Source organism: Zonotrichia leucophrys, chromosome 26, assembly GCF_028769735.1.
Source record: "Zonotrichia leucophrys gambelii isolate GWCS_2022_RI chromosome 26, RI_Zleu_2.0, whole genome shotgun sequence".
Classification (NCBI taxonomy): domain Eukaryota; kingdom Metazoa; phylum Chordata; class Aves; order Passeriformes; family Passerellidae; genus Zonotrichia; species Zonotrichia leucophrys.
In genome coordinates, this window is record NC_088195.1 from 4960183 (window position 1) to 4984789 (window position 24607).

At 46.1% G+C, this 24607-nt stretch overlaps 1 protein-coding gene across 2 annotated transcripts in view; it reads right to left on the reverse strand.

Moving 5' to 3' along the window:
* Positions 1 to 2812: 2812 nt before the first annotated feature.
* KCTD20 (potassium channel tetramerization domain containing 20) overlaps positions 2813 to 24607 on the reverse strand; it is a 39757-nt gene continuing 17962 nt past the window's right edge. The window contains exons 2-8 of one of the 2 annotated variants that reach the window (XM_064732841.1): positions 12023 to 12219; positions 11101 to 11380; positions 9548 to 9650; positions 8939 to 9059; positions 7823 to 8020; positions 7284 to 7394; positions 2813 to 5896 (exon numbers count right to left, since the gene is read on the reverse strand). In XM_064732841.1, the coding sequence (XP_064588911.1) occupies positions 5604 to 5896; positions 7284 to 7394; positions 7823 to 8020; positions 8939 to 9059; positions 9548 to 9650; positions 11101 to 11380; positions 12023 to 12170 (1254 nt within the window). In that variant the 5' untranslated portion in view covers positions 12171 to 12219 and the 3' untranslated portion in view covers positions 2813 to 5603. The remainder of the gene's footprint in view (positions 5897 to 7283; positions 7395 to 7822; positions 8021 to 8938; positions 9060 to 9547; positions 9651 to 11100; positions 11381 to 12022; positions 12220 to 24607) is intronic. The other variant, XM_064732840.1, reaches the window with a different exon arrangement.

Below are 24607 nucleotides of genomic sequence, written 5' to 3' on the forward strand. Positions count from 1 at the left end.
AAAGGCCAAAACCCAACTTCTGTGGCCTTTTTGCTGTTGGTTTGGAGCAGAACAGGATCAGGATGTTGCTGATGGAGCCTGCCTGGTGTTCCCTCACAGAGCTGCTCCTGGCTGTACCATCTGTACCCAGAATATTCCATGGATGGTGCTCATGGGGTCACTTTTGGGGCACTGGAACTCACCCTGTCCACTCATTGATTGCTGCCTACTCTGTTTATAGAAGTACACTCAGTTCTGATCAGGGTCTCTCCAGGAGAGCCCCAAAGTGCCTTTCCTTGCCTGGGCCTCTCTCAGAACAGGACAGCGTTTTGGGAGGGAGGATTCTGCCTCAGCTGAGCTTTTCCTGATTTGTTTTTCTAACCACCAGCTCCACGTTGTGCCCATTTGTAGTTAACTCTGCACTTGCAGGGGCAGGTGGCATTAACCCATGAGCCTGCATGGTTCCAGTCTGGAATTTACAATCAGATATTAAAAATACAATTCAGTGAGTTTTCTAAAAGTGTTTCTCAATTAAAATTGTCTTGGATTCCTGCAAACTTCTCTTGGTGCTGAACACTAACTCTGGAGTACAGACAAGACAAAGCTCCAGTGATGTCTCACAGGAAAAAAAAAAAAAAGGCTTCCAGGTTTGTTTATTCCTGATTTTTTTGATTAGAAAATGAAACAAAATGGATTTGTAGTGGAACTTTTTTTTTATATAGGTGCTTTTAGGGAATGTTTACCTAGATGTGTCTTGACTCGAGTGCCATCCCCAAGGCCTGGTGAGGGACTGCCAGTACTGTACAGAACTCATCAGGGTCCTCCCCTCACCACCCCTGTGCTTTTTGTACGTGTCCTACGAGTTCATGACTTGCCATAAGCAGTTGGATCCTGGCAAGCTGAAATGCAAAGCCAGCCTTAATGAGAAGTCCCAGGATCTCTGTGGTCAGAAGGGCTCCCTCGGATGGATAAGGGCTAATGGAAGGAATGACTTACAGGATCAGGCTTTCATCAACTCATCCCTGCATCACATTCTGCTCCCTTTTGACTTTGCATGAAGGACTGATACCAGCTTCTCAAACTGTTCCATGCTTATCCTGCAGTTTCTTCTAGCCATTTGAAAATGTTGCCTTATAAATCATTGGAATTAATGTAAGACCATTTTTTTTTTCAATTCTTAACAGCTTAGTTACTGCCTTAAAATAAAAACAAAAATCAAAATCCTTTGAAGCTGCTGTGGATTAGGAACAAATGATTTTGAGATAATAGCTGCATTCTTAGCCCTTTACTGAAAGGGACCAGCATTTTTATTTATAAATACCAAAGATGAAGAAGCTAAACAATTTTAAGTTGTGATAAGTTGCTGTGAAAAACCAACTCTCTAGTACTGTGTATTGTGCATTTTTAGTGCTGTGTTTGCAGTGGGACCCCTCAGGTGTGTCACTGGAGTCCCAGGTGAAGCTTTCAAAGGCACGAGGAGCAGTTGGGTACCTCATTCCTGTTGTCTTCCAGCAAAAGTTGGATGTGTTTGAATCCAGTCCTGCTGGACACACCTTTGCAGTGGGAGGTTCTGTATCCCAGGTGCACTGTAAGCCTGCATCCTGTTCCAGTTTTTTTACCAACATTAGGGAAAAAAGTGTCTCCTGCAGTATCTCCTTCCAGGATCCACATTTCACTGCTAACAGTAAGGATTTTGTATGCCTGTTACATCTCCCATGGTAGCCAAACGTTTTTACATTTTTTGTGTTTTGAGGTTCTTAATATCTTTTACCTCTTTTTTTTTTTTAAGCTACAGTTGCTGGATTTGTAGAAGTAATTCCAATCTGAATTTCCAATGGATGCTGCCAGTTCATCTCTGTATCATGCCTAGCACAAAGCTGCACTAAGTGTTTCTTATCACTGTGCCCTGACTCTGCCTTAACCTCGAAGTTGAAAAAGTGTTCTGTAAATATTTAAAAGCTGTTACAAAATTGCACTGTACAATTTGGCAGGTGTAGTCAACTTTTTATGGAGCGATCTCGTTGTGTTGTGTAAATAAAATCCTCTTAGTAAACGCACTCTTGTTGGTATGTTGTGTTTTACAAGCAGGAATCAGGGAATCCTGGAATGGTTTGGGTTGGAAGGGTTTAAAGCTCATCCATTCCAACACCCTGCCATGGGCAGGGACATCTTCACTATCCCAGGTTGCTCCAAGCCCCACCATGGCATTGGGCACTGCCAGGGATGGAGCAGCCCCAGCTGCTCTGGGCACCCTCCCAGGGAACAATTCCTTCCCAATATCCCATCCATCCCTGCACTCTGGCAGTGGGAAGCCATTCCCCTTGGCCAGGTCCTGATGAAAAGTCTCCACTTTTCCTGTAGCCTCTCCAGGTAGTGGAAGGTGCTGTGAGGTCTCCACCTTGCTCACACTGTTAGTGCCTTGCCAACCTTCATCAGGAGAAGCCTGAAGTACATCCAAGGCTGAAGATGGAAATCAAAGCCAGATCTGCTCCAAAGCTGTTTTCTTCTGAAGCCAAGTAGGTAAAAGTGAAGAACACTTTTCACAGCACTGAACAAAAGCACTGGGGGTTGTTAGAGATGCTGCACTTTGTGGGTCGAGGAGTGTTGTCTGTGCTGCCTTTAGAACATCACTGCAATGAGGTGTAGGGATGAAGTAAACTCAGCACAAATGGTGGGAACACCTCCCTGCAAACCAGGCTCTGATGCCAAACTACCCCTAAGCCTTTGGAATCACAACCCACACTTAATGAAGCAAAGAAACAAAACCTTATATCTCTCCATGCCCTGCCTATTCTACTTCACATTTAAACAATTTTTAAAGCAGCCAAACAAGTCACATATAATTTATACTTTAATACAGAAAAGAAACCATACATCTGGGGTCCATACACAGCACAGGAGCACTTCAGTACATCCAGAGTAAGACAAAAGTTGACCTTGTACTTGAAGTAGGTGACCGTGCAAGGAGGAAAAGCAAACACTTCTAAAATTTGATTCAGTGTTCCAATGGAACTCGCTCTACTAACAAAATTTAAAATCCAGAATGAATAATTACTTGGGAAAGCCAATAAACTACAGTGGGTAAGTGGTAAATCTGCATGGAAATCATGGGAGCTGGGCAATGTGCATCCCATGCTGAAGGTCCAGCTGATTGCACAGGGAACCACAAACTCCTGCAGGCACTGCCAGTCTGTAGCTCCCAAGAGGGCCTGGTGCAGTTTAATCAATGCTGAGCTGCCCCTGGGCTCAGGGACACACTGGGTGGGATTTGGTTTGCCTGGATATGATCCTGTACTGTCAGATCCCAAAGGTGCTGCTGAGGGGAATTCTCAGCACCTGATGCCTTGACACAGTCCTGAAACAACACCCACACTCAGTCCTTAGAGCAGAACGTGTGGAACCTCCAATCCAGCTCATCTGGGCAATACCAACACTCATTTACTTCAACCTGACACTGCTGGGGAAATAAATCCACACTGGAAAACAATCACAGAGCCTGGGGGCCATCACTGCTGGGCACTCAGGGCCTGGGGATGAGTTCCACCAGTGCTTCTGCTCTCCTGAGGAACAGCTCATCACCAAGGCAAGGACTGGGCTTGGCCTGGCCCCTGCTGGAGGTTCATAGTCCAGGTGTCTTCTTTTCTCTACCACTTAAATAACAATTCATCTGGAGCAACAATGGAGTGTCTGCACATCCCCCCAGCTCTGTGCAGGCACCAAAGGACACTTCTCACTACCAACCCAATGACACACAGGGAGGAGCTTTCAAAAGTAGTCAAGAGAAATTCAGGCATCTGAACACCTGGGACTCTTAGGAGGTCCTGAATTCTCCCCATAGGCACTTCTTTTTAGAAGAAATCTGTTTGCTGCACTTGGGAAAGAAGCTAAGAATGGAAATACTGAGAGAATGGAACTTCTGTCCATACTAATGGAAATTAAAATGTGCCTTGGCAGAGATTTGTTACTTGCAACTAAAAATTTCTGCTTGATCTCGTTATGTTACTTGCACTGAAAACCACAAACACCTTGGTAGCAACCAGCAGCAAATTTCACTGCTCAATTCACCATGCACGTGGCAGTCAGAAGGAGAACAATACAAATTTGCTTGATGTTGCAGCCTGGCAAAAAAGGATTAAACTTTCTAGGGCCGGATTGATACCTACATCTCAATTTTGCAAAGTCTGACCATGCAATGCAGGTTTCAACACCTTTGCCAGAGCAGCACTGACCTGCCCAGCTTTGTGAGGAGCTCTGTCCCTCTCCTTCTTGGATGGTTTCAGCTTTTCTTCGCACCAGCACCATGTTTTAAAACTCTGGTTTGGGTCCATAGAGCCTTTACACAGCCTCAGAAGGGATGGCTTTGGGAGGCAGCCCAGTTCTGAGTGCCCTCAGCTGAGCTGGGGCAGTGCAGAACTCACTGTGGGCTCATCAGGGGTTAAACCAGCACCCACAGGGAATTCCTACATGGAACTCCCACAGGGAACTCAGTGCTGCAGGAGCAGGATCAGTGAGACTCCAACCCACCTGAGCTAAACCAGCCTGGAGTGTGCCTGTTCTTAATTCCCAGAGCCTGACATAGATCAGGATAATAGAGCAGCAAAGGAGTTGTTCCCAGCTTATGTGCATTTTTCTCTTCTTAGGGCTGGTTTACTATTGGTATTTCTCACCTGTCTGACAGAAAAATGGCCCAGTCAGTTCCAAATGGGGAAGAAAAGCTGTTTTTTTAAAGCTGCTGCAGCAGCTCCTTGGACAGTCTACAGCAATTCTGACTAAGGTTGATGAGAACAAGGACTTTACTCAGGTAGTAAACTGGGAGCTCCTCCACTGGCTTTGTTTGTCTTAGCAGGGGGATGGAGGAGACAACACAAAGTCTTCAGTATGCACAGTCACCTCTAGAAAGCTTCTTACATCTATGTGGCTATTAACAGATTTATTTTATTGGTAAAATATCAGCTACAGTCTTTTTTGGGTTTTCCTTCAGCATGATCTACTCATTTTACTGAACTTAACAAAAAACATCTCTAAAAACAATGATTCCATCTCACAGAGAAGTACAGATGGGGAATTCCTGTGAATATGCTTCCTATGGAACTGCTTCCTCCTTCCTAGGGCAGCAGTACACCACGCTGGATCCAGGTGGCAGTGCAAACAGATTCCTCCATGCTCAGGCTTTGCTGTGCTACATTTCTGCTGGTTGATATAGAATATCATCTGTCCTGCTTTGATGTTCACTCCTCTGTAACTCCCAAAAACAAAGCTGTGCCTCATGGCAAAGGAAAGCTTTGTCTTGACAGGCCCAGAATTTTCTCTCTCATGTCCCACAAGACATTTCCACACTTGTGCTCTTCTTTCAGAAGTTTAGATAAAATATTCAGCACCCACAATCCGGAAGCCTTTGTAGTAGATACAACAGGTCATTTCCTTTTTGTCTGAGCAGATGTTGCTTTTGATTGCACAATTAAGACTATGGAGTGTGGCTCTTTATTAACATGCTTGAAATATGACAACGTAGTAAGAGCATGAACGAGGATAAAGCACCTGGCAGGAGTCTGTGTCCCATCAGCTGGGATGAAACTGTGGTGAGAACTTCCCACCTCCAGCAGGATTCTCCACCCTGAGCCACACTAATCTGGTAGATCATTAACAACCATTTGGGAGAAGGGGGCATTCAGCCTGTCCAGTTCATCCACCTGAGGGGGGTGATGCATGATAACCTCGTGGTCCTCTGAGACATCATCCCCCACCGTGACCAGGTTTGTCAGGGATTTGCTGCGAACGCACTGGAAATCCACGTGGCGGCTCTTGCCCTCCTCCTTCTCCCACGACATCTGGATGAAGGGACGCTGCACGTAGTTGTAGATCACCTCAGAGCGGCCACCAGGCCTCCTCTTCACCTTCTCCTTGCACGTGGGGTACCCTGGAAACACAGACAGCCACTCAGTTCCCTCTGTGATTCACAAAGGGACAGCAGGATTCCAGAACACCCAGGTAGGAGTGACTGTGGGGTCAGGGTGGGACACACGCACAACTCAGCTCAGATTCCACATTGAGCATCACTGGCTTGCAAAAGACTGTTCTCTTTTCCCCCTGAAAAGGAGCTCTGGAAGGCAGGGCATTCTTCAAGAAGGAAAACTTAAAGCTCCAGGAGCAGGTCATCCCCATGTGCCAAAAGATGAGGCAGTGAGGATGAGAAGGAAAAAGGGCCAGATAAATCAGGAGGACAATGAGGATGTACTGAGGTTATGTGGGGAGAAAATGAAGAGTCAAGGCTGAACAGGAGCCCAGGTGGGCAACAAGGCCATGGGCACCTGGGCTGTAGCAGCCATGGTCTGTCCAGCAGGCCCAGGGCAGTGACTGTCCCCCTATGCTGGCACTGCTGAGGCACCTTGAGTACTGTGCTCAGTTTTGGGCCCCTCACAAGACAGACTTTGAGGGGCTGGAGCATGTCCAGAGAAGGGAACAGAGCTGGGGAAGGTCTGGAGCATCAGGAGGGGCTCAGGGAGATGGAAAGGGGCTCAGCCTGGAGAAAAGAAGGCTCAGGGGGGACCTTGTGGCTCTGCACAGCTCCTGACAGGAGGGGACAGCTGGGGAGGTTGGGCTGTGCTCCCAGGGAACAGGGATAGAATGAGGGGAAACAGCCTCAAGCTGTGCTAGAAGGATTTAAATTGGGTATTACAGAAAATTTCTTCACCAGGGTTGTCCAGCCATGGCACAGGCTGTCCAGGGCAGTGGTGGAGTCACCATCCATTAAGGGATTTAAAGAACATCTGGATGTGGCTCTTAGGGATGTGGTGGGCTTAGCAGTGCTGGGTTAATGGTTGGACTCAATCATCTTAGAGGGTTTTCCCAACCTAAACAATTCCATGATGCCCTGACACGAGGGTGCAGCACTGTGTGTAGTCAGCCTGCAGGAGCTGCACAGCACCAGCCATTCTGTGAGCAAACACAGCTACTATAAAAACAAGTGTCCCAGGACAGAGCCCAGCATTCTCTGAGCTCCCTAAGGGAAAGCTTGGATCAGCAGGTGGAAACATTTGACTCCTGTTTCCTGTTTACTCATTCCTAAGGAGACAAGTCTTTCTCCTACATGTTATGTACCTTTCCTTTAACTTTTAAGCCCTTTGGCTAATTTCAGTGGAACATGGTAGAGGTAAAGGGAAAACATGCTGAGTTTTAACTGGATTTGTAAAAATCAATGTAAAACACAGAGTAAACAAAGAAATGCCTGGATTCCAGAAGAAATCAGGCTTTGCTGACTGTGGAGTCACCTGAACATGCATTTCCCCTGCTGAGCAGCATTTTACCTTCGATGCCAATGCGAATGTTCTTCAGGCCCCGTTCCTTCAACACAGCCTTTGCCACGTCCCTGTTCTCAATGTACTTGAAGAATCTGTACAGCTTGGAACTGTAAAGGACTTGAGAAATAAAAGGGGTGATTAGAATCAAAGAGGAACCTCCTCCCTGCTTCTGGCATGCCCTGCTGTGCCAAAAGCCAGGTGTGGATTCCAAGGATTATTTCAGGTGTCTGTTTTCCTCACTGGGATTAATTGCACTTCCTTTTGGGAGGGCAGAGATGCAAATCACAGTCTCAATAGACTGGGTGGTGATGGGAGTGTAAAGCAAAGAATATTCCCTCATTAAGGAGCCTGGAAAAGGCTAAGGGGAGGCAGAAACAGGAGGAAAAGTACAGTGAGTGCTGGGATCAGTTTTAACTAGCCAGGCATCCTGCCTCCAACAGCACCAGGGCTCCATGTGCCAGCATCTCCTTCTGGAGGAAGCCAGACTGGGAATGCGCCCTTTCCTTATGGCTGGGGGTGTGTGGAACAGAGTGCAGAGCCCTTACTTTGGGAATACTCCTCTCCCATGGGAGGTGGATGATCCTCATCCCAGTCCACGGTGTCGTCGTCGGTCAGCACGACGATGTGACACTCGCGCTCGCCCTTCCGCGCGCTGTCCACCATGATGGGCAGGATCAGCTCCTCCAGGTAGCTGTCAAACTGCTTGTGAGCCCCATCGTTGGACAGCTCGTGTAACAGAGCACCTGAGGAGACACAGAGCACAGCAGCTTTGCTGCAGCATGAAAATATCTCGGCTCTGCACTTCCCAGATTCATCCGAGAGCACAGCCAGATTCTTCTTCAGACAAAATGCTCAACATATGTTCAGACACATCAACAGCCTCCAGATCCAGAACTGGCGAAGTCAGAAGTGCAGACTGCATTTCAAATGGGATGCAAATTGCACTGCAGAACCATTCCATTCCCATTAAAAACCCACCAAGCTCCAATCAATACAGTGAAACAGTAATAGACTGAATAATTAATTCATTATGATACTTAACTTGAATTTCCAGCAACAACCTCTGCCCTTGAAAGTACATTTTGCTGCTTTCTCTGTGATCACTCACCAGAGAACAGGGCAGGAAATTCCACCCACAGCCTGTGTTATGATACCACACACCCCATTTCAGTAAAGTGCATTTCACAGACCTGCCTGTGTTAAAAGTACTTCTTTTTGCCAGCATGCCCACCAAAAAGCTGCTCCAAATCAAATCCCTTCATTACCAGGAATTCTACTGCTCTCCAGATTTGGTATCCTTGGTTCCTGCTCTGCCCATCAGCCTTTAGCTTAAATTATTCATGATTCTCTGGTACATTTTGGATAGGGGTTATAATCCTGCTTTTAGCCATCATTTTGTTGGCAGTAACAGCCTCTGTTAGAAAAAGAGACTAAAATGTTTATAATTTGCTTTTGGAGCAAAGTGCCTGTGTTCTGAAGGATTTGGTCACTTCACTTGGGATTGAAGCAGCCAAAAGGAAGCTGCTGAAATGCAACTTGAGCCCCAGTGAAATCCATGTGTTCATGCTTAAGCTCAAGATTAAGAAATACACTGAATCAGGATCAGAGTGCTCAACACCCTGCAGATGATCTCCTAAAAGCTGATTTCTCTCCATACTTACTTAAATCTTGACATTTGATTGTGTTGAAATCAAAGTTTATGCAGAGGTAATCACATGTGTCTCGAAGGTCTGGGATGGAAATCCCATCAGGGCAGTTGATGATTCCGGTTTTGTAATAATCCTGTGAATAAAAGGACAGATTTTGGAGAGAAAAACGATGAACATCTTGGACTATGATATTCCTAATTAGTTCTTTATTTTGCTTACTAATATTGGAGAGAGACTGAAACTATTTATAAAATAGCCCTGCTTGTCTGAGAATCTACATGTTTTTGGTCTGATAAATTATGAACTCCAGTTAAAAGTTTTCCATGGCACAGTTAAAAGTTCTCCATGGGTTTCATAACATCTCATATGCAATATGTATTTATATACAACCACAAAGTCAGGATACAGCTCAGGAATTACAACAGCAGGACACAGAAAAGGTAAAAGGCAACACAAGCAAATATCTGAAATGTGGACTTACACCAAAGCTATATTTTTTCTTTAGAAATCACAATGCAAAACATAAAACCAGAATGTTGCAGGGAGTGCCTGGAGATGGCTGAGCTGTGTGACAAGCAGACTGTTTGTTTCTTTTCTCCCCACCTGCAGAGCTGCCCTTACCAGCACGGTGCGGAACACGGCAGAGCTGATCCCTTCTGCGATCTCGTACTCGCCCTTCTCGTTTGGCCGGGTGAAATTGTATTCTCTGCCTGGCCCAAACATCCTGAAAGAGGTAAAGAACTGTGTGAGTGCACAGGGACACAGAAATGGATTTATTTCAGAGACAAACAGATGCACTGGGGTTAGAAAATTCTTTCCTGTGGGGGCAAGGAGGGCCTGGCAGAGGCTGCCCAGAGCAGCTGTGGCTGCCCCAGCCCTGGAAGTGTCCAAGGCCAGGCTGGATGGGGCTTGGGGTAACCTGGGCTAGTGGAAGGTGTCCCTGTCCATGGCAGGGGTGAAATGAACTCAGCTTCAAGGTCCCTTGCAGCTGAGGCCATGCCACGATTCTGTGATGAAGCCCAGCAGTGACACAGAGATACAGCAACTTAAATCTCCACTCCAATCTCTTCCTCAGTAAATAAGGACAAGACTTGGCTCAGAGAGGCCTCTGTTGCTATGGCTACTGCACTCTAAGGAACAAGCCAAAGGAACAGATCATTCAGTCCTGGGGCAGAAAATCCCCTGACAATAAAGCCCTTGCACTGACCTACACCAGATAAATCCACATGACTTTAAATGCCTTGTTTTACACAATAACCCATGCAAGGGTCAGTGACCCACCAGAACCCTTGGGCCAGAGAGGTGGAAGTGCTGGCAAAACATCACATGAGGATTTCTTGGTGCAGCAACAGGCTCCAACCTCTCAGAAGGAGCTGAGTAACTTCTCTATTGGGAGAGTATCAAGAGGTGGCAGCAGGAAGGGCAGGAGCATTATCACATTCCCCATTCAGGAGGGGGGTTATCAGCTGGGGACAGATGTACAGCTGACAGATGAGGCAAACACTTGGGGAGAAGGTAAAGGAAATCATCTTTGGTTAAAAGTGGGCATGTTTTGATGGACATGGACCAAAGGGAGACTTATCTAGAGAACCACCAACTCTCCATCTGGTCAGGTCTTCTGGGCCTCACTCACAGCCAAATTCTGACTGAGGTGTATATAGATGAGCTCACCAAACAAACATTACATGCTTATCCCATTAAAAAAAAATAAAATTATGTTGGAGATTTTTTCAGGGATGGCTTGGAAGGCAGCTGTGGGGGACAGGTTCTCACAGCCTGTTTCTGTAAACAGCAGAGGTTCTCAGGTTGTTTTTAATTACAAGTAAAGGTGACAAACATGAAGACCTTGAGAACCTTGCATATCAGAGTTCTCAGGCAGCTTTCTCATAACAAGTGGATGTTCTATCTTTGGCTGTTTTGGGAAAGCAAGAATAATTTTGAGAACCCAAATCTTGGTACTGGAAACATAAGGAGGGGTTGGTATGTTATCTCTGACCTATTGTGAGCTCAGATTTTGCAATATGCATGAACTTAATTAACACGGTTATAAAAAGTGATTGCTTGATGAATAAACCGGAGTTGATGCTGATCAATGCAAGGTGGGTCTTCTCCCTCCATTCTTCAATAAAATTAGATGGTCTTGAGGTACCCTGAAGGTAAGAGAAGTGACCCACCTTCCCAGCATGGTGTCAGGGTGAGCAGTGAAGATCTGGGGGTTCACTGCAAAGCGGGTGCCATCCACCACCAGGGTCACCTTCTCTGGAGCTACTGTCTGGGAACTGCTGCTTGAAGACAATGCACAGCATCCATGGCGTTCCTGGGCATTAAAATATTCCAGCTGTCTCTTATTTCCATCTGGGATATGGCAGTTGTGAGGCTCTTCAGGAGCAGACAGCATGCTACAGAGCTGGGGATTTACTGGGCAAGTGTTGTGTCGGCATTCAGAGTCCAAACCTGAGGGGCACAAACAAACATTGCAAGGGGAGGAGAATTTATTGAAAAACATCACTTCATAGTAACACTTCCTACTGAAATGAGAAAACTGAGTCATGCAATAATTAAGGATGCCATAAGTGTCAGGGTGATGTTCTATGACATAAAACTGGGCTGTTATTGAACTGCACCAGCAGCTGGATGCTTTGGTGAGCCTGGTGCTTAATGTTCCTTGTTAAAGCAAGATGGATTCAGCTGAAAAGGGCAGGAGCACAGGAATTAAACAAGGCAGAAAGGCAGACCCAGCCTGCTGGCAGGACTCCCACAGGAAGCTGAGCAGCAGCACACACCTCAGCAGGGTGGTGCAAGGCAGCAGTGCCCAGTGCCAGTCTGTGGTGGGCACACAGGACTGCCCAGATGCCTGCAGGGAATCTGCTCAGGGCCAGCTCCAGGCTGGCCAGGGCACTCCTGTGGGATGCTCTTGCCAAGATGCTGAACCCTGCTCTGAACCTCTGACCTTTGGAGCACCTGGCACAGGCAGGGCACATACTGCCCAGTGCAAACTGCCCTGTGATACTGGAACATTCTCCAAAACACAACACCCCTTAAAGCCCAAAAAATAATCTCCCTCAAAGACTCCAACGTTGGGGGCATTATCCTTACCCTCAGTCCTGGGAACTGCAGGGCTGTGACCTCCTAACACCACAGAGCTTTCTTCTGACTCATGGGCTGCTACAGTTCTGTTTTCCACAGGACAACTGGACTCCAGATTTCTCACCCAGTCTGTGCCCCCAGCACAGTTCCCATTCATGCTGGGCTTCCGTGCTGTGAGGAGCTGGTGGCGTTTCCTAAGAGAAGAGCTGAAGAGAGAACCCAGGTTGTTAGTTTTGGAAGAAACTCCCAAGCAACAAATTCAAATCTCTGTATCTGGTACCACAAACAAAGTCCCTCAGGCTCAAAAGGCATTTCTTCAGGTATTGAACTGTGTTTCAGAGGGTTATGGTGCTTGTTATGCCCCTACCCTCACATGGAAAGAGGGAAAAAAAGATTTTAACGTAACCAGGGGTCTATTAAATCTATTTATTTTATAGACCTTCACTTTTTTAAAGCTAAGTCTAAAGCCACTGATGTATTTAGATCACATGTGTGTTCCTGCAAATACCTTCCTGGCAACTCCTCCTTTAAAAATGTTTATATTCCTGACTCTCAGTCCTGGCCAAATGAGCTCTATAACATGTTTACAGCCTGAAATAGAACATTTTCCCAGTTAACAGCTCAGGCATTGCCTCTCAACCACTCTGAGGTTTGACCAGGAGGTTCCCTGCTCCCAATCATTGCTTGGTTTTGGTTCTTTCCTCCTGATTTATGCCATGCTGTCACACAGTGCTCCCCCCAGTATTTAACCCACCACGGTCCCACAACAAACACTGGGACAGTGCAGAGCAGCCATGGCTGGAGCAGCCCCACACAGGATGCTTTAACCACTGCCACATCTGGAATGCTCTTCCAGCACATGCAGAGACACAGCTGCCTTTTTTTTCAAAGTAAAATTCCTTCCTTGTACCTTTAACACCCACTTCACTCCTTTCTATCTCCCAACAGATCAGATCTCTTTGCTGTCTCTTTCCCTCACTCTCTCTGGCATTTGTTCTGCTCTGGACAAGAACCAGCTCTCCTTTCTTGCCTTCAAGTGTTTTCCTTTCACTCTCTCAAACATAAAGCACCAATTTCCTCATTAATGAATTTTTCCAATTTCCCCCCTGCAGAACAATTGTCCTGTGTGTTTCCTTTGGCTGAATGATGACTGCAGGGCCTGTGGGTGCCATCTCTGGCAGAGACAAAGCAGCTAAAACACAGCACTAATCAAACAGCAAAATGCCAAGTCAGAGTTGCTGAGTTTTCTGGCCAGCACCTGCTGAGGCTTTAATGAGCAGTTCAGTGGTGGGTTTCAAGTCCATTGCTACTGGCAGTCTGAATTAAGCATTTTATTCCTAATGAGAATTTTAAAAAGGAGTAACAATTCATTCCTTTTGTTCTGCAAACCTAATTCTAAGTCGCCAGCATTATTATATCTGTGTATTTTTAGAAAATCTGCTGCTTACACATCATGTGATGGTCATGCAAAGGAAGATTTTTGGCAACAACAATTCAATTTCTTTTTTTAAAGGCTCTGGCTGGGAGCACAGTGACACAAGGAGCCCCCAAGGGTCATCTCAGTTCCAGCAACCTGAACAGCCCCCAGAGCACTGCCAAAATACTCAGTGTGGGAAAACTCCCTCTTCCACAGCTTCCAGGCTGCTGTCCTGTCCTGGCTGCCTGGACCCTGGAGAAAACCCTCAGCAGAAACCCCTGGGAATGGACTCCTGGAATATCTTGAGTTGGAGGAGAACATCAGCATGAGAGTCCACCTCCCTGCTGCCTGCAGGGTCACCCACAACTGAACTGTGTGAGCAAGCACCCTCCAGGGAGAATCATGGAATATCCTGGGCTGGAAGGGACCCACAGGATCACTGAGTGCAGCTCCTGGCCCTGCACAGACAGCACAACCATCCCTGGAGCTCAGGCAGCTTTGGGGCTGTGCCCATTCCCTGGGGAGCCCGGTCAGTGCCCAGCACCCTCTGGGTGAAGAACCTTTACTCACATCTTAAGTGGGATGGACGTGGTCACACATGAACAAATCTTTTACCTGAACAAAAGTACACAAACTCCATGTGAACAACCTGAGCGACCCTGTGTTGTCACAGACATCTTTTTATGAAAATCCTTTCCTTAGGACTTTTTCTTCCTGAGAAGCTGAGAGGCCTCAGGGACAAAATGTAAACAATGGTTATCTGCTGCTGTGGAATGCAACAGGTGGATTTTTGATTGCTCCATCTTGGATGTTTATAATTAATCAATCACAGCCCAGCTAGCTTGGCTCTCTGCCCGAGACACAAACCTTTGTTATTCATTCCTTTCTATTCTATTCTTAGCTAGCCTTCTAAGAAAACCTTTTCTTCTATTCTCTTAGTATAGTTTTAATGTAATATATATCATAAAATAATAAATCAAGCCTTCTGAAACATGGGGTCAGATCTATGTCTCTTCCCACATCCAGAGTGTGAACCCTGTCACACTCTGCCCTCTTCTCTCGTGTGCCAGAGCAGCAAAGGGGGAGAGAACGTCCAGCAGTGGGACACAGGTGTGTGGAGGGAAATCTAAATATGAAAAGCCACATACTCTAAAACATCCTGGAGGGAAAAAAGCCCACCTCTATTATTGAAGTCGGAGGGAGAGACCCATCTTTCTTGATCAGCATCAACTCCGATTTATTAATCAATCAGGCACTTTTTATAACAGTGTTAATTAAGTTCATGCATATTGCAAAATCTGAGCTCACAATAGGTCAGAGATAACATACCAACCCCTCCTTATGTTTCCAATACCAAGATTTGGGTTCTCAAAATTATTCTTGCTTTCCCAAAACAGCCAAAGATAGAACATCCACTTGTTATGAGAAAGCTGCCTGAGAACTCTGGTATGCAAGGTTCTCAAGGCCTTCATGTTTGTCACTTTTACTTGTAATTAAAAACAACCTGAGAACCTCTGCTGTTTACAGAAACAGGCTGTGAGAACCTGTCCCCCACAGCTGCCTTCCAAGCCATCCCTGAAAAAATCTCCAACACTCTATCTCTTCCCCCCAAAAGCCTTTAAATCAATTCCAGAATTGGAACAAAAAGTCAACTATTCCCCTGTATCACAGCACTGTAATTATTGTGAGGAAATGGAATTTTTCAAGACTGTAAAGGTTAAAGTATTTATACCACTAATAATGTGATTTCAAACACATTCACTAAATTATGATATTGTATGTTTTGACCCTGAGATTAGCTCAGTTGGCTGGAGAATGATGCTGATAACACCAAGGTTGTACATTCAATCCCTGCATGGGCCATTCACTGAAGAGCTGGACTCAATGATCCTTGTGGCTCCCTTCCAACTCAAAACATCCTGCAATCTGTAATCTGAACTAAAATGCTTTAAAATTTGGTAACTGCACCGAAAGCCAAAACCTGTTTTTTAAAATGCAGTTTGATTTACTTGGGGAAAAGTATTTTGAGATGGGGAAAAGAATACCCTTGTTGAGCAGATATAAAATATATTACATATTATGTGTATATATATATATATATATATGATATATATACGATATATATATGCTATATATTATATATATTTTTATATATACATATTATATATATATGATATTATATATATATATACATATATATATATATATATATATATATATAGGATTTGTAATCATAACCCTAGCCCTAAGGGAAAGCCCTTAAAGGGAATAATTCTTGGGACCTGCTGGCTGCCAGGAGGAACCCCAGAATGTTCTGGGCTGGAGGGACCTTAAAGCATCTCAAGGGACACCTGTCACTGACCCAGGTGGCTCAGAGGAACAGACCCACACTGGGCTGTGCTCAGGAACTCTTTCCCCCCACAATTAACTTTCCTACACTGAAACAATATCCCTGACAAAGCTGATGCTGCCACACTCACCAGGGAACAGAATTTGCTCTGTGAGCTGACAAGAACTCCATTAAGAAAACAAGATAAGCATAAAATTTACTTCTTGGGCCTCTTTCTTCCAGGAGTGATGAATTGCTGCAGCTCTGCCAGAACCTCCCCTTGCGGTGCCTGAACAATCTCTTGACTATTTAATGCATCACTCAGCAGAGAGGAGAAATTAGGCAGGAAATCAGATCAATAACAGAGTATATGAAGGCAAAGAGCAGAGTTATTCAGGGACACTCAGACTCCATAACTCCCCCAGAGCTCTGCCTTACAAGCCCCATTTAAGTGATGTCAAACAGCACAAAACACCAACAGAGTGAATTTCACAACAACCAAACCGGGCTGGGTCAATGTTGAAACCTTTGTTCATCACCTCAAGCTCTGAATTAAATGCAGAGACCCTGCACACCCTTCAGCAGAGTCCTTAACTACAGCAGCTCAGAAATTATTTACAGAACCATCACCAGTTACTCAGGAACTACAATACACCAATTTTCCCTTGTCATTCCCCCTCTTCTGCTGCTTAAGCAGGATTGTCAGGGAAAAAATGTTCCAGCTGTTTGACATCTTTCTCCTCTTTCTTTTCTGTTCTCTTCAACAAAGTTGAGCACCAGCAAAACCTGCTGAAAACAGCTGCTCTTTGCAATGTGATGGCTCTCCCAAGCAGATCTGACTTTCTCCCCTTTCCTGGAAGTGGAACATCCAGTGCTGATCATCCAGCCCAGTCAGGCTGATGGCATTTCCCTGTCTCCTGGCAGGCCAAAATCCTGCACGTCGTGTGTCAGCAGAATTGAGGGAAATGAGTAAAGATCCTTTGGCACATCTGGCTGGTACAATAAATCCCCAAACTGGTCATTTAATGTGACAAATATATTACAAACACACCCAGAACCCAGTGGGGAAACAAGTACATAAAGACTTCAAGGCCAAACTCCTGCCTGACCAGCTTACAAATGTCCTGGTTTCCTTTCATGCCCAGGATCAAGGAGAACTACCCGTGGTGAGAATGAATGCCTATAAATAATAATTAACACCATTCAGCTTCAAAGCTTTTTACAAATACTAACTGCTCATTGCTCCTAAGAGCCCTGGGAAGCACTGCAGGGAAGTGTTTTATGAGAGAAAACAGGGCCACAGAGGCACAGGCCTAATCCTGAGGCTCAGAGCAGCAGGCCCTCTGCCTGCTCAGGTGTTTCTGACTTGGAGCACGTTCACTCCTTGTCCGATTTTCGGCTGTCTGGATGGCCTGGAAAGGCAGGAGTGGCCTTGGGGCAGCCGCGTATCAAAGGAACAGAAGAGGCTTCAGTTCTTCTTTCGGTCTTTATGTTTATTAATTGTTTATCTAAAAGATTTTCTCTCGGCCCGACAGAGCTCTGCTCAGCAGCCAGCCATGAGCACACTGTGTGCCCTCCGGGCGGTCACCTATCTTTATACCCATGGTTACGTGTACAATATTTATCATTTTTCCCCAATACCATTTACCTTATTGCCCAGTGCACTTTCAGTAATGACCAATCCCAAAGTGCCACCATCACCACAGAAGATGGAGGAGAAGAAGAAGAAGAAGAAGGACAGGACACGCCCCAATTCCTCCATCTTACTTCTCTAAACCCCCCTGTACAGAAATCCTAAACCCTGTGTCTCACCCTCTAATTAACTAATCCCTTCACCATTCACCCCGGTGAAACCCTCCTGTCCTCATACAGGTGTCGTCTCCTGTGTAGGATCAAAGTCCAGCCACCAGACACTTCTGGCAACATTCCAGGACTCCCGAGCCCCCCAAGGGGTCTGGTGCACTCATCTGAGGTGCTGGATCCACAACCTCAGTCTGCCTGACAGCAGCTCCCTGTGCACAGCACAAACACTGCCAGGTCAGCACCCTGCTTAGAGGGCTCCTTGCATGCACGTCTGCACCCTCTGGGAAGTGTCAATTGGCTGGTACCACAGTGAACAGGCACCCCGATGTGTTTCCTCACTTCTCTGGGATTTGTTTGCATGCTCAGATCCTGAAGGAGCAGCCACACAGAGGAGTTGAAGCCTCACACTGGACTTGTTGAGCTCAGGGCATCCTGAAGGAGCAGCCAAGGGAAGGAAGCTCACAGCGACTTGGAGCGGATTAGGAGAGCAAAAGTCAGGAAGGAAAGGAAGGAAGGGGACCAGGACACCAGGTGGTTCATCACAGGTTCCTCAGGTCCGGTCCAATTTACTGAAGAAAGCATCAAACACTTATACAGCAAATAATAAGCTTATGAATATTCTGTAAGCCAAGCAATCTATTGGTTAGACTATACCATGAACTCCTCCTCATTCCTTAGGGGTTCCATCTCTCTTTTCTCATTTCACTGTTTGTTATCCTACCACAGCCAGGCCCAAGGACACGCTATCTATGCAGGTGCAGAACTTGGAATTAGCCACGGTTCTGTACTTTTCCAGTCCTTGGCCAGCCAAACTCCCAACACTCCACGTCACATTCAGAACTAAAGATCAGCAAAAGAGCTCCTCCAATTTCAATTTTTTAAAAATGGAATCAGTATCAGAATCAAAAACCAAATTCCCATCTGGCTCTGGCTGTACATGGAGCTTGTGGCCACTCCTTCCTCTGGAACACAACAATGTCAGGAATGAGCTGTGCAACTGCACAAACATCTCTGCTCTCCAGCCCCTGTGCTGGTGGTCCCACTGAAATCATCTCTATTTGAACTTGTCTTTTGTTGAGGGAAAACCATGGAAGTCATATTTAAGTTGTTTTTAATCCCAAAGTGGAAAACACTTTAATTTTGCAATGCCCCATTGGTACAAACAATTCATGCTGGAAATGTTTTGCAGAGATAAAGAGGCTGATCCCTGCTCCTTGCAATCCTTAAGGAAGTGCTCTGGAATGTACAGAGGCTCTGACATCTTCAGTACATTATCCTTCCCCACCCTAAGGATCTAAAGCACATCCAAAGCCACTTCCCAATGCACGCAGCTCTCATGCCATTATTGGAAGAGCTGAATGGCTTCACCTGCACAGAGCACCATGAACAAGGTGTAAAGAAACTCAAACACTATAATGTGGCCAGCAGAGAAAACCCATTTAGATACAGCAGTCATTAAGCAAGAAAAAATAAAAGCATCACTACAAACGTGCTGGTTTCTGATTTTTATTTATTTATAATGGCTTCACCTGCACAGAGCACCACGAACAAGGTGAAAAGAAACTCAAATACTGCAAGGGTGGCCAGCAGAGAAAACCCATTTAGATACAGCACATTTATTAGGCAAGAAAAAGCAAAAGCATAACTACAAATGTGCTGGTTTCTAATTTTTATTTCTTTCTAATGGCTTCACCTGCACAGAGCACCATGAACAAGGTGTAAAGAAACTCAAATACTGCAAGGGTGGCCAGCAGAGAAAACCCATTTAGATACAGCACATTTATTAAGCAAGAAAAAATAAAAGCATCACTACAAATGTGCTGGTTTCTACTTTTTATTTACTGTGTTACATAAATACAATATTCTATTATATTTATAAAGATATACTCATTGGATTTTTTTAAAGAGACATTATGGAGTATCTTAGGTATGAAGAACTCCATAGAAACTTCAAAGAAAAATCATGAAAAGCCTAGCTGCCAAACCCATTGAGGAGTAAAGCCCTGACAGCTTGTGCAGGGTCTCACTGTGATTTGGCACGGCAAGAGAAAAGGTGGAAGAGAATCAGAACAGTAGAAATGAGTGGCTTTACTTCACCACTTGGTTTGCAAACAGTGAGGAAGCACCAGCAGTGAGTGAATCAGCTGGTGAACAATCCTCCCCTCTTCCCAAACCACAGCTTAACCATCACGACAGAAATAAAACTCCAAACAACTCATTTTTAAGGTGACAGCACTCCTTTAAGTCTCCAAAAACATTGCCATGTCCAATTATTCTCAGAAATATGAGCAAGCAGGAAACAGCGCACGCAGGGTGTGCCTGACCTAATTCCACAGCCCTGCTCTGAGAACAGGATGGATTTCTGATGGAGCTGCACGTCTTTCCACACTGCCTAAAGCCTGGCTTTCATTTGTGTCCTGCTTTAACCCCAGATGGCAACTGAGCCCCAGCCAGCCTCGTGCTCACTGCTCCCTGGTGGGATGGGGAGAGAACCGGAGGAGGAACTTGTGGGTTTAGAGCCAGACATTTCATGGGTAAAGGAAAAGAGAAAGTTGTGTGGAGATCTCACAGCACCTTGCAGGATCTGAAGGGGCTCCAAGGAAGCCAGAGAGGGACTGCTCATAATGAACTGGAGTGACAGGACAAGGGGAATGGCTGAGAGCAGGGATGGATGGGATACTGGCAAGGAATTGTTCCCTGGCCCTGGCACAGGTGCCCAGAGCAGCTGTGGCTGCCCCTGGATCCCTGGCAGTGCCCAAGGCCAGGCTGGATGGAACTTGGAGCACCCTGGGACAGTGGAAGGTGTCCCTGCCATGGTGGGGATGGAATATGATGAATTTTAAGGTTCCTTCTAACCCAAGCCAATCTGGCATTCTATGACTCTATAAAAGCTGTCCATGCAAATAAAGCATAAAGAGAATTCATTGCCCACTTTCCATGGGCAGGGAGGTGTTCAGCCATGAGCAGGAGAGCAGGGCTCCATCACCAGGGAAGAAAAACACCATCACTCCTAACATCCCCCCGTTCCTTCCTCCCCCAGCTCTGGATGCTTCTTATTCCACTTCCATAAGAGAGGAATATCCATCCCTGGGTCAGCTGGCCTGGCTGTGCCCCCAGCCCACTGGTGGGTGGGCAGCAAAAAAGGCCTTGGCCCTATGTGAGCCCTGCTCAGCAATAAATAAAACACCCCTGTGTTATCAACCTCTTTTTTCCAGCTAAATACCAAACCCCCATAAGCTACAAGGAAAAAACCTAAGTTTATATCAGATAAAACCAGCATAAATTCTTAAAAGGTCTCCTTAGAATATTCCAAAAGTTTCTCTAAACATAAAAGCAGAGAAACAAATTAGCAATGATTTGCTTTCTACTTTGGAGAGGAAAAGGGCAATCTCATGGGTTTAAGATACATAAGGAGAATGTTTCCTGTACATAAGGATTAGGGGAATCACTGTAAGGTACAAAGCACAGCAGGGAAAGCAGCACAGAGATAATGGATCTCCCCTGGGCTGGGTAACATTGGTTAAATAAAAAAGCAGCCATCAAACTTGATCTGAAAAATTGTAATATTGGCAACTAGGCAGCAATCCAACTTCTAAATTTCATAATAACTATTTGCTTCTGATCATCAGATGAAGACTTTCCCAGAGAAAGAGAAAAACCAAATGATTCTGCCTGTCAGCTCAGTTCACCTGCAATAAAAACTCCCCAGTGGCAGGGAGGCATTGCAGAGGGCAGTGCAGAGTGACAGAACTCATCCAGTAGAGAGAAAGGCAAAAAGTGGAAATGTTCTCTATTAAAAAATTACACCTGACCTGATGGCTCATTCTGTAACTAAGAAGGATCTTAAAGCCCCCTCAGTGCCACCCCCTGGCATGGCAGGGACACCTTCCACTGTCCCAGGTGGCTCCAAGCCCCATCCAGCCTGGGACGGAGGGATGCCAGGGATGGAGCAGCCCCAGCTGCTCTGGGCACCTGTGCCAGGGCCTGCCCACCCTCCCAGGGAACAATTCCTTCCCAATATCCCATCCATCCCTGCCCTCTGGCAGTGGGAAACCATTCCCTGTGTCCTGTCCCTCCAGGCTCTTGTCCCAAGCCCCTCTCCAGCTCTTTTAGTCCCTTTAGGCACTGGAAGGGGCTCTGAGCTCTCCCTGGAGCCTTCTCCCATCCAGGTTGGACATCCCCAGCTCTGCCAGCCAGGGAAAGCAGCACTGCCAGGCTGAGCCCCAAGCACTGCCCTGTGCACCTGAACCAAGGGAGATGCTCAGGGCAAGGTGAGACTTGGCAGGGCTGGGGTTGCCACTCCCTGGCAGCTGCAGATGCACCTGGAGCACATGGTCCTGTCCCAAGCCCCTCTCCAGCTCTCTTCAGGCTCTGGAAGGGGCTCTGAGCTCTCCCTGGAGCCTTCTCCTGCTCAGGTTGGACACCCCCAGCTGTGCCAGCCTGGCTCCTCAGGTCTCTCCCAACCAGGCTGAGCCTCAAGCACTGCCGTGTGCACCAGAACCAAGGGAGATGCTCAGGGCAAGGTGAGACTTGGCAGGGCTGGGGTTGCCACTCCCTGGCAGCTGCAGATGCACCTGGAGCACTGGAGAACAACATGGTCCTGTCCCTCCAGGCTCTTGTCCCAAGCCCCTCTTAGTCCCTTTAGGCACTGGAAGGGGCTCTGAGCTCTCCCTGGAGCCTTCTCCTGTCCAGGCTGGACATCCCCAGCTCTGCCAGCCTGGCTCCTCAGGTCTGTCACAGCCAGGGAAAGCAGCACTGCCAGGCTCAGCCCCAGGCACTGCCCTGTGCACCAGAACCAAGGGAGATGCTCAGGGCAAGGTGAGATTTGGCAGGAGTGGCATTGCCACTCCCTGGCACCTGTAGATGCACGTGGAGCACATGGTCCTGTCCTCCAGCTCTTGTCCCAAGCCCCTCTCCAGCTCTCTTTAGGCTCTGGAAGGGGCTCTGAGGTCTCCCTGGAGCCTTCTCCTGTTCAGGCTGGACATCCCCAGCTCTGCCAGCCTGGCTCCTCAGGTCTCTCCCAGCCAGGCTGAGCCCCAAGCACTGCCCTGTGCACCTGAACCAGGGGAGATGCTCAGGGCAAGGTGAGCCTTGGCAGGGCTGGGGTTGCCACTCCCTGGCAGCTGCAGATGCACCTGGAGCACTGGAGAACAACAGGGTCTGCACCAGAGAGAAACCATCCAACTGCAGCCTCCACATGCTCTTCACACACCTCCCACTGATCCCCATTTCATTCTCCCAGCACAAACACAAGCAGACAATAAAAGCTGATTTATAGGTTGAACCAGCACGGGCACATGACAAAAAGCTCTTCCCTTGTTATGAAATAACTCTATCAATATACAGAGGATTCATTTTCCATCTGGCTTCAAATGATAGATGGAAAATAATGTCCAGCAGGCCTGATGCAATGCAGGGCAGCCTGCAAATGTTGGCAGGAGACAGCAAGGAGGCTGATGAAATGCCTGATTGTTTCTCCCATTCTGTGCATAGTGCCACACTGTTAGCAAAGTTTACTGACTTACTCATTTAATTGAGGCTCAACAAAAATCCACTGTTTCTACAAATGCAATTCAAAACTACAGTTGGCAATATGGGTTTAAGGGTTTAACACTGCATTTGCACACTTTGATTTAAGAGCTGGGGGTCACCAGGTCCTTCTGTCACCACCAGGGCCCAGTTTATGCACTGAACTGACCCCTCACCAGTGCCCCACACTCACAGCAGCTTTTCTTTTGCCAATCTACACACCAAGACTGAAACCTGCAGAAAAATAATGGATATTTATTAACTGGATGTAACCTTTCACCGACTTTCCCAAAATAGGAAGGTCACACCGTGGCAGCCTCACCAACAGAAGAGATGAAATGCATCCAGCAATGTTCCACCAGGAGCAAAATCCCTCACCACAGCAACAACTTACTGCTCCTTCATTTTTGATTTATTTTTATTTACCTCTGAGGCCCAAGGTATTCAAATGAGAGAGCAAACCCAAGTGAACTGTAAAGAGTTATTTCCTCACAATTCTGGAATAAATAAAGACAGTCACCTGAACATTTATATTTGATCCTCATAAAAAGCTTCCTACCCCTATGGCAATGGCAGCTTTGCCAGTGCTATCTGATTAAATTCAGCACTTTTAATAAAGCTGGCCATGCCCATATAGAACACACACCTCCTTCCTTGGCAGAAGGTTGCAGATATGATCAGGGAAAAGGGAAAAAAACCTGTGGCAAAAGATGAGCTGTTGCAAATATAAGCAGGATATTTTTACCTAGAGACAGGAAAAAAATATTCCCTGCTAAAATAAACAATACTGAGCTAAATGAAGTTTTAAGGCAGGTGACACCTGTGAGTTACACCTTCTCTTCACCTGTGTTAAATTAAGCTACAAATACTTAGGTGAGAGCAACAGGAGTAGGTGCTCCAGACAACAGAGTTTGGTTGTGCTCTCTGTTCTTTTACATTTACTGCAAAAGTATTTACAAAGATTTTAGAAAATCCCACACATTTCAGCAAAGCATAAAAAAGCTGCCTTATCTCTTTGGATTTAAAAAACCTTTTATTTCTCAGCTTTTGTTCGTAGGCAGTTAAATCCAACTTGGTTCCAAATTCCCACAATTTCTATTTCTGCATTTGTACTATGAGAAGTCCAGTTTTTCATAAACAATACTGAGCTAAATGAAGTTTTAAGGCAGGTGACACCTGTGAGTTACACCTTCTCTTCACCTGTGTTAAATTAAGCTACAAATACTTAGGTGAGAGCAACAGGAGTAAGTGCTCCAGACAACAGAGTTTGGTTGTACTCTCTGTTCCACATTTGCTGCAAAAGTATTTACAAGGATTTCAGAAAATCCCACACATTTCAGCAAAGCATAAAAAGCAAGAGCTGCCTTTTAAAAAAACCTTTAATTTCTCAGCTTTTCTTAGGCAATTAAATCCAACTTGGTTCCAAATCTGCACTATTTCAATTCCTGCATTTATATTATGAGAAGTTCAATTTTTCAATTACAAACTACAGCAAACAGCATAAGGACAGGAGTAT